Source organism: Fukomys damarensis, unplaced genomic scaffold (assembly GCF_012274545.1).
Source record: "Fukomys damarensis isolate Sample0158 unplaced genomic scaffold, DMR_v1.0_HiC HiC_scaffold_10, whole genome shotgun sequence".
Classification (NCBI taxonomy): Eukaryota; Metazoa; Chordata; class Mammalia; order Rodentia; family Bathyergidae; genus Fukomys; species Fukomys damarensis.
Genome location: NW_022900922.1, coordinates 11,946,392 through 11,956,917, shown reverse-complemented (window position 1 = coordinate 11,956,917; position 10,526 = coordinate 11,946,392). Strand labels below are relative to the sequence as shown.

The following is a 10,526-nucleotide window of genomic DNA, read 5'->3' as shown; positions in this document are numbered from 1 at the left end:
TTTTTTTTTTTTTTTTTGCTTTTAGCAAATTAAAATAACTGAATGATAATTATAGCAAGGAATCTGGGACACAGCACTCCAACTGGGTTTTATTTAATCGAAGTTTACAAGCAATTTAAATTCCTCATTAAGCACACAAAGAAAGGGCCCTGAGACAAGTAAGACAATCCGGTGGCGCATGAGAGACGAAGACTCAGTGGTGCGGGCTTTGTTCTTTCTGATTCTGCTGTGGCCCCAGAGGTCTCACTCTGAGTGAACTGTCACCAGGATCTCAGATGTGCCCCCTGAGAGCCTCGAGGCGGACTGGTCTGTTGGGGGGCAGGGCTGAGAGCTGACCTCAGCCCATCAGAGGGGCTTGGGAGTGGGCCCCACAGTGGGATTAGCCCTCGAGCTCCAGCACTGCCATGCTCTGATTTCAGAGGCGCAAAGAAACAGGAACGAGGAGGAAGGGTGGTGGGAATAAAAATCTGACCCACTGCAGACTCATAAGACAGCCTTCTGTGGTCCTGCTTCATGACCATTAAGATAGTCAGGTCTGCCACATACAACTGCAGAGACACCACGGACAAAGACGTGGAAGGGGTTTAAAGAAAACTGAGAAGAACAAGGGGCAGGTACAGTCCCTGGTTCAGACTGCATGATTTCAAAATGTGCCCGGGCTGCTGTGAAAATGGCTCCCAATGCTCATCACCTTAGCAAAGGCAAAACACTAGGAAGGAAGACTTGACCAAACTGGAAAAATGTATATTCCCCAGGAACACTCATCAGAGAAGAACAAGCAGCAAGAGACCGGATGAAACTCCACCAAAAACTGCACATGCCGAGGTCTGGGCAAAGGCCACACTTCTAAACAAACACCAGGACAAAACATTCGCTCTTTCCTCTCCACAAACAGAACACATGGGCGCCAATTACCTTCTGCGACGCACTGCCTGCCGTTGCCCGTGTAGCCAGCCACACAGCTGCAGCAGAAGCCCGTGTTGTAGTCTCTGCACTCTGCGTGCACTGAGCACTGGTGTCTATTGTTGGCGCACGTCTGCTGGGAATCCGTGGTGTAGCTAAACACTGTCGGGAGAGAACAAAGACACATTGTTGGGACTTCACAGCACCCCAGGCCAGGGTCTGGCCAGAGTCCCTGGAGGACTTGAATCTGCCTGGAGCCTGGAGCACCTGGCTCATCACAGAAGATGAGAGCCCACTGCAGACGTCTCCTGACACAGTGATACAGCTGCGCTATTCAGACCGCTGGGGCAAATGGGTCCAACGGGACGAGAAATGACAAGTGTGAGCCACTAAAAACTGCTACCACCCAGGGTCCTCAGGGTCACCGAACCAACATTAGGCGACTGCCATCCAACATCAACCTGACAATGACATCCATACAATGTGGTCAGAAGAATCGGCTTCACATTTGGGGGAAACTTCAAATGTACGTTCTTTTTGGTATTTCCTGCTACTGTGTTAAAATATATATAGCATAAAATGTGCTATTTGAACAACCTTAAATTTTTGTTTAAATGTTAACCCTTCCCTTTTCCCTAGGGAAAGACTGAGACGCTTTGAAAGTCAAAAGCTGATGAGACGTCATCCTTCTGGCCGGCCTCCGTCACACCTGGTCTAAAGGCCTTTCACCCAAGAATCAAAAGTAATCTCTCCCTAGTTTAAATTTCCACCTCCCAGGTTCACTTTATTAGAATCATGAGCTAACCCATTAAATTTAATGATTCAAAGCAAATTAATTTGGAATGAAGTTCAAAAGCACAAGCAAGATGAACTCTTTTGAGGGGATAGCGATCCTGCTTGTAATTGACATTACGAGTAAAGATGAAAGCAAAGTTAAAGAGAGGCAGACTCTATCAGTCCTACACCCTCTGCAGGGAATTTCCAGTGTGGATACGGATGGTGTGTGGCACTGAGAGTGTTCTGCTGAACGCAGAAGCCCCAGCTCTTAACAAGTCTACCATGGCCTGCATATCTGAGGGTGACCAATCAGATAACACCAGGAATGTGCCGCTAGCCACAGAAGGCTGACCTTTCTAATAAATACAGCAGAATGACTGGGATACAAGGGCAGAAAAACAGCTGGCACAGACACATTCTGAATTCAAATCTAGGCATTTTTCAGTATCAAGTAGCATACTGCTATATGTTGTTGGGGCTAATTACAGTTTCATTTAAATGTGGTAGTTTCACAAATAAGATTTTCAGAGATATCTAGAAAGGGTGGAAATAAGATGAGACTCCAAATTCAACATCTACGGGTAAATACACCCAGCACTGGGGGGAGATGGCTCTGCAACCTGCAGCAGAGTGCCACACACTGAGAGACATGGGCTTCACCTCAGAATCCAGGGCACAGTGTGTACTGGGGTTGGGGAGAGGCTGAGGCAGGGGGGTCTATGTCCTCATCTTCCACCAAGTGGCAGCCTCTCTGCTTCTGTGCCTCAGAAGTGACAGCACACACTACCCAGTGAGCAGAGTCATGCCGACTGTCTGGGGTATTTGTTAAGAAAAAGCTCTTCTGACCGCTGCTGTGAGAAATATCAGAACAAGAAACAAGAAATAAAACTGAGCGACTAGTGTGGAATGGACATAGACTTCTTCTCTGGGGGTCTTAGGATAACGTCTTAGCAGAAGCAGTAAAAAGTTTATAGAAAACTTGTTTCAGGTATGGTGCTGCACACCTAAAATCCCAGCTACTCAGGAAGCTGAAGCAGGACTGAAAGTTCAAGGCCAGCCTGGGCAACTTAGCAAGACCCTGCCTCAAAATTTAAAAATAAAAATAAAGCAAAAGGACTAAGGATGTACCAAGTGGTAGAGCACTTATCTTGTGTGTGAGAAGCGCTGTGCTCAATCTCCAGTAAGGGGTGGATTTTAATGGAAACCTCAAGAGGAAAAATTAATGAACGCACTTTAATTTGAACATCTCTTATGAGGCAAGTTAAAGCATGCTCAAACTATTTTTTCTCAAAATGTAGGAAAAGCCCAGTACATAATGGTTGACTAGAAAATATCTATAAAACTGTTTTTCATAGGGGAATCTGATTATTTTCTATTTTTTAATCTTCAGAAATTAGCTCCAAAACTGATGGAACCATGGAGGAAAATTAATCAGCCATTCTAATTCCAAAACCAAGAGGAAATAAATGTCAAAGATAAGCGGCAGAAATAGCCAAAATAACTTCTAAAATGTTTTTTCAGCTGGATGAATACATTTCTGGTCTCAGGAGTCACAAATAATAAACGTTGACTTTCAAAATAATTCTAAAGTATGTTTCTCTTTAAAACAGACAGAATGGAATACAAGGAATCTTGAGAGAGGACACACCCCAGCTCCAGAACCACAGTCCTAATCCCAAAGGATACCAAACTGCTACCAAACCACCAGGCCTACACACCCATGTTCCACAGCTGTGAGCTCTCAGCCCCTGCCTCCCAAAGCTCTCATCCTTACGACCTACCACACAATGCACACAGGTAAGGATACTCCTGCCTGGACAGCCAACTGTCCAAAGACATCACCAGCAAACTGCAATTTAAAAGTCTTACCCACTCCTGTTTCCTCCACTTCATCCACATCTATAACCTGGGTTTGTTGCTGGGGAAACTTCTCCACTGGCAATTGGAAAGATCTGGACCCCTCGGTAGCCTCGTGGCGTGGAGAGAGAGCACGGGGCACATCATATGCCTCAATGTCTTCCCTTTTTGTAATCTTGAAGGGCAAAGATGAGGTTGCTGCATCCTCCAGGCCAAAGTGAGTGGTCATCTGGTCATAATCTTCGACTTCCCCTTCATAGTCTGCTCCATTGTCAGGTCCAAGATTCACCTCCGCCTGAACCACACCTTCAGCAGTGGCCGGACTCCCAATCTCAAATACCCAAACGCCCTGGTGCCCAGAGTTGCTGCTCCTAGGGGAAAGGAAGCCTTCTTGAAAAACTGGCCTGCAGACTCTCTTACCACCAGGAGGAGCCCTCGGGATCCATGTGGATCTGAAATCCACGCCTGTGATCATCTGTCCAACTGCAGCCGGGTGCTAGAGCGCAGGAGGGCAGTGGCCATCTTGCCGGGCTGTCACAGAGCTCAGACGGCACAGGGCAATTTGGTAAACCCGGCATTCATGAGGAGGGCTTCAGGACACTCTCAGGACTTAGGGAATCTATCCTACCTTACGAGCTCAAGGGCCTGCAATCTTTCTCTTTACTGTTCTTTCCCTAGCAGAGTGGACAAAACAGAAAATACACAGGTGGTCTTGCTGCTCAAACCTTTGAAATTTCCGAAGTGATAAAAGTGGGTTTTATATGCCAATGGGCCTACTAGGGTATAGGAGGGCTTGATACCCTCAGATCAGGGGTTGTTGGCTACCGAGGCCTTGTCAAGACCAGATGTTGGAAGGTTCGGGTTTCCCACCTCCAGGGAAGGAAGACCAGCTGGAGACTGAATCAAACACCAGTGACCAATGATTTAACCAATCAATGTACTTAATGAGAGTGCCATAAAAACCCTACATGGTAAGGTTGGAGACCACAGGGAGGTTCTGGCAGGTCAAGAAAGAGGGGTGGGGCATGGGAGTCGGCACCCCGCCTCCATGCCTTGTCTGGCACTTTTCCTTTTGGCTGTCCCAGAGGTGTGTCCTTTCTGGGTTTTGAGAGCCTTTCTAGCAAGTGTCTGAACCTGAGGACAGAGAGAGTTAAGGAGACCTCTGAAATAGAGCCAGGTGTTCAGGACAGGTGGAATCATAGGGCTTTGCCCCATGGCATCTGGGGGTGGGAGCAGTGTGGTTGTGTCTGTACCTGTGGGGTTTACATTAACTTCAGGTAGTTACCGCCAGAATTGAACTGAATCACAAGGCACTCAGCCAGCACCCAGAGAACTGGCCAGTAGTAGGCTGGTGTGAAGGGGAAAATTGCACACATTTGGTGTCAGGAGAGCTGAGAGGAAAAAGTGCAGGTATGATTAATTAAAAGCCCCAACCCCATTGGATAGGTAGATTGGAGATGCCTCAGTTCACCCTTTTGTGTTCAAGGGGTATGCTGTAGTGAAAAGCAAATGAGTTTCAAAATACAAAGGCACTTTATAATTATAAAACACAACAGAATAACCGTATCTCTTCTCTATTTGTTCACCTTTTTTTTTTTGGTACCAGAAATCGAGCTGAGGACCTAGTGCTTCTGAGGCAGGCACAGTGCCACTGAGCTAAATCCCCAGTCCTGCTCACCATTTTTAATGCTCTGTTTTTGTTTGTTTTATTTTGTGCTGCTGATCAAATCCAGTGCCTCATATTTGGTGCAAATGTTCTACCCCTGAGTTTAATCCCCAACTTTCATTTTTAATACTCTTATGCATCAGTGATCAGAAGGTAAGTAAACCAAAATTGCATAAAATGACCAGATTACACAATGAAGTTTTAGGAATTTTCTAAATCCATTATTAAACACAAACTTTTTTTTCTTTTTTTGTCCTTTTGAGGCAGGGTTTTGATATTCAGTTCAGGCTGGCCTTGAACTCACTTTGTAGCCCAGGCCAGCCTCAAACTCACAGCAATCCTCTTGCCTCAGCTTCCTGAGGGCTGGGATTACAGATGTGCGCCACTACAGCCAGCACAAACATTATTAAAAAGTTAAGTTACATAAACTTATAATCAAATAAAAATTTTTTTGGTTTCTTAAGACTAGGTCTCCCTATGTAGTTCAGGCTAGCCTTGAACTCACTATGTAACCCAGGCTGGCATCAAACTCATGAAGATCCTTCGGCCTCAGTATCCCAACTGGTGGGTTTATAGGCATGCACCACCATGCTCAACTAAATTATATATTTTAAAAGGCAGAAAATGTTCAAAAACTCATCTCCTCATAATTTTACTAACATCTGTGTTCTTGAAGTTTTTTAACTGTATTATGTCTTTATGGTGAGAAGAAAAAAAATCTAACAGTGTATCTTTTCATAACTGTGAGTGATATGATATTAACAGCTTGAATTTGATCAAGGCAAGAATATTTACATCACAAAAAAAAAGCAAGGGCTCCTGCCATCTTAAAACTAGATGTCAAGGATTTGCCAGCATACTACTTGGCCAAGGGCAGAGACATTTTAGGCTAGATTTGACAATATGAAATGAGCAGAGACCATTCTTTGTTTCTTAAAGACTGATGGGAAATGAAAAATTTTAATTTAAAAAAGAAACTAGTCTAGGCTTCCCCTCCTTTTGCCAAACCTACAACACAGCCTGAGAACATGGTTGCACTGGGCAATAGTCAAGTTGTAAGATTTCCCTCTGGGCTAGTGTGTAGACAAAACGGTTTTTCTAGCCTCTGGTTTCTTGCAAGAAGATAAACTTGCATGATCTTTACCCCCGTCTTCATATTTACAGAGGTCATGGTAAAAACTGCTTTAAATGAGGATGATATGTTAAAAAAAAGCTTACCTGTTCAGTCTGAGTGTGTTCCCTTACACTCATTAGAGAAACAGTATATCCTAATGTGACATGTTATCTACAAGGCTAGAGATACAACTCAGTGGCAGAGCACTGTGCCTATCATGCAAGAGGCCCTGGGTTCCATCCCCAGCACCACAAAACAAAAACAAACAAAAATCCTAACTCTTAGGATGGTAAGGCAGGACTGCCATGTGATTAAGGTCAGGCTGGGCTCTATAGTGAGTTCCAGTCCAGCCTGAACTACACAGGGAGCCCCTGTCTCACAAAACCAAAAGCCAAAAGAAACCTGCAATACCTAACTAGAAACAAAATTTAAATCCGTGGGATCTTGTTAGGTAATGACCTATAATGCCTATTACATTTTCCTTGGTAAAAGAATAAAATAATAAACCAATTAGAAAGAGCATCTACCAAGGAGTACAGAAAGCATACCTGGTCAAGTTTTCCAGTGACTTGCTGTCATTAGCAAATATATTGTATGCACCGTCACTCTTCAAAAAGAATCCCACTAAACCTTGGCTAAAAGCAACTGTAGCGGGTACTTGGCTCTCATCCTTCTTGGAGAACGTCGTATAGAACTGCAGGCCACCTTTGGGGTATAGGAAAATGGCGTAGGTGCTGGCATCTGAGGAGGCCAGAACAGCCTGAAACGTGTTTCTCTGTGAAGGTGAATTAAAGTCCAGTTACCCAGCAACACATGTATGGATATAAAAATGTGCCATTCCCCAGACTATATATAAAAAGTACCATTGGCAGACGGCAGCATCTTCTGCCGAAAGGATCACATATTCCAGTATACTCTACTACACTACCTCCAAGACTGTCAACATATGGTCTCCCAATTATTTAACGAATATACAAGGTGTGATAAAAAATACGGTGGATATTTAAAATTTTTTTCAATTTATTACAGTTACAAGACATACTGCCAATAATCCTCCTCAAAATCCCCCCGCCCCCGCCGTGTGCACTTTGAACTCAGTTTTCCCATCATTCTTCTGCTTTCTGAAGCAGTTCTGGAAGTCCTCTTTTGTGAGTGTCTTTAGTTGTGCTGTTGTGGCTGCTGCGATGTCCCGAACAATGTCAAAAAACATTTACCTTTAGGGGCCAGGGATTTGGCTCAGTGGTTCTGCTGCCTGCCTGGCAAGCGCAAGGGCCCCGAGTTCGATCCCGGGTACCAAAATAATAATAATTAATAATAATAATAATAAAACATTTCCTTCTGATGGTCCCTTAACTTTTGGGAGGAGTCAGAAGTGGTATGATGCCAGACGTGGTGAATAAATAAGATCGGTGAGGACACACCGTCACGCTTTGTATGATCCTGACTTTCTGTTGTGTTGGACGGCACCTGGCAGCAGCATTTGCTGTGCTTCTGAGCACATCCCCTAAAGACACGCAGGAAAGAAGACTTCTAGAACTGCTCCAGAAAGTGGCAAGAATGATGGGAGGGGTGTGTTTAAAGTAAAGAGGAATACGGGGGAGGTTAACAGCAATGTGGCTTTTACGGCGACATGGTTTTTCTTTAGACACACCGTACCTTTCAATCGCACTGGTGTAATAACTTCTCTATTAGAAGCTAGCTTCCTGCTCCCTGCCACTTGAGGAAACACACGGGCTGGCGGCCAGGTACCAGTCCTATTTTTGCCATGTAGTCATCTTCTCGGGAACTGGCTTTGTTTACATCTGATCACCACAGAAACACACATTTATCTGTCCTTATAGAGCTTTTGAAAGCTGTGTACCTGCCATGACTATTTTACTTTAGATCTCCTGTCTTGATCAATAACAGAAGGATGGTGCCCAGAAGAGTTGCCTATACCAGGAGAGCGGAGCATAAAATCAGCATGTCACACTGTTTGTACTTATGCTTAGGCAATGCTTACCTGGCCTCTCTGGGCAGGGTTCCCGCTGGGTGCTTGGTAGGGGGCCACCGAGTCCCAGGTGACCACCACCACACTGATGGGCTGGAAAGAGACTTCTGGGAAGCCCCTCTGGACATACTGTGCTGCCAGCTGAGTGGCTGAGGGAGACGGGTCTTCTCGATAATACACTTTCCCAAGGCCATCAGTCGTGTCCAAGTCTGCCAGGAAAGGTGCCACTGCACCGAAGGTGGGCGGGAAGAGCCCGGGATGAGATTCTTTGGCAGGAGGCTTGCTCATGGCAATGATACCATTTGTGGTGACCTGTACGAAACCAAGTGTGGTTAAAGGGAGTGCAGAAAGTGCTTCGTCCTCCAAGGGGTGAGCTGTCACAGGGACCCACACTACTAGTTGTGACTGCCGTGTGCCAGGCGAGGAAGCTTGGCCAGGTGTCTCAGGCTGCAAGACTTTTATGTTTCCTCCTGATCCCACGTGAAATGACAGGCATAAAGCGCTTTGATGCCGAGCATGACCCTAATGTACAGCACTGTTTAAATCTTACTGATTCTCCCCACAGATGGAGCAAGTACAAATTATGTGTGGACATCCATGAGTAGGACCCCGGGCCCTGCCTTCAAGGGACTGGCAATCGAGAAGGTGAAGGGTGACACAAACAGATAAGGGCACAATAATGTGCCCAGAAGTAAATCCACATTGGGCATCACAGTCTCGCCAATTAGTGGGACAGATTTAGTTAGAATGATGGCTAACATGTAGGTACTGTTTATCACGGTCCAGGCATCTGACTAGCATCCAATCTTCTGAAGGACCCCAGAAGGCCAGGTACTACTAAAATTTATATTTTTCTGGTAGGGAAAATTAGCTAACTTAATCAGTTTGTCCAAAGTCACCAAGTGAGAGCTGGGCATGGTGATGCACACCTATAATCCCAGCACTCAGAAGGCTGTGGCAGGATGACTGATGCAAGTTCTAGGCCAGCCTGGGCTACATAGGGAGACCCCGTCTCAAAAAACAAAACACAAACAAACAAACAAAACCCACAAAATCACAAAGTAATTAGTGGATTCAAACACAGAGAACCCAACTCTGAAGCTGGTCATCTCAATCAGTGCATGCACAGGTTTCTTGAGATCATCTCTGCCTTCGCATGGGACATCACCAATTTTCTCACTCTGCTAAAACCCACACTGTTTGGAAAACAAGAAACAGGCCACTGAGGTCCCACGGCAAACAGCCCCTTGGTAGTGTGGGTCATCTGGACCTGCTGCAAAACCACACCAGTGAAGTTAAATATCCCAGCACTCTGGAGGCTGAGGAAGGAGGGTTGCCATGAGTTCAAAGCCAGCCTGGTTTACACAGTATGTATAAGGCCAACATGAATAACAAGAACGAACAGCAAGACCCCATCTCAAGAAGAATCTGTGACTGGGTACAGTGGCACAGGCCTATAATCCCAGCTGCTTGAGAGACAACTGCTTGAGGATCATGAGTTGTAGCCCAGTTTAGTTAACAGGAGACCTTATCTCAAAAACACACAAAAAAAATTGTTTAAATTTTCTAATCATATGGGAAGGATTTCCCAAACATCCCCTTATTTTACTCTTTAAAGAGGCTGTAGGTTGGAAACCTAGCTGTTATAGAGCTGCTCAGCAGCTCAGGCTGCTTGGGGCTTGTTCGCCTACCACAGCCTCACCTTATAATCCCGGCGGACAGGGGTTGGCGAGGAGCCGACAGAGTAAAATATACCTGCTCAGAAGCTGGTGACCGAGTTCAGAATGGTGGAGCCCCTTCAAGCCCTGGCAGGGAAAGGAACCAGCGCTTTGGGAGTTAACTGTGGGTTTATGAAAACCCTCTCTTTTTTGCAAACTTCATGGGCTGTTAACTCCTCCCATGGCATATTTTCCAGGATCAGCTGGCCAGTAAGACTTATCTGAAATCCACTGCCAGGTGGCAAGGAAGGGAGTCAGGCAAGCCGCCAGACCCCAGCAGACAACCCAGCCAGCTGCGGGGGCGCGAGAACCGGCTCCGGCTCCAGCTGCCAGAAGTTGTCAGAAACCAGCTGCTGAGGGAAGCAGTCACACGGAGGAGGCCACGCACAGACAACTCAGACTCAAAGAGCCGTGTCCCAGTGAAATGTATATCAGTTCAACAATTCTGAAAACACTGCCAGTATCTTTTATTAATTGGAATCTGGGCAGAGGAATGTTTCC

General features: G+C 45.6%; 1 protein-coding gene across 1 annotated transcript in view; it reads right to left on the bottom strand.

Annotated features, from left to right (window-relative positions):
* Window positions 1–10,022, bottom strand: part of Nid1 (nidogen 1) — a 63,912-nt gene extending 53,890 nt beyond the window's left edge. Inside the window, exons 1-5 of the mRNA XM_010621981.2 lie at window positions 10,010–10,022; window positions 8,320–8,619; window positions 6,866–7,092; window positions 3,550–3,908; window positions 916–1,065 (exon numbers count right to left, since the gene is read on the bottom strand). Of these exons, the coding sequence (XP_010620283.1) occupies window positions 916–1,065; window positions 3,550–3,908; window positions 6,866–7,092; window positions 8,320–8,595 (1,012 nt within the window). The 5' untranslated portion in view covers window positions 8,596–8,619; window positions 10,010–10,022. The remainder of the gene's footprint in view (window positions 1–915; window positions 1,066–3,549; window positions 3,909–6,865; window positions 7,093–8,319; window positions 8,620–10,009) is intronic.
* Between the last annotated feature and the right edge of the window lie 504 nt (window positions 10,023–10,526).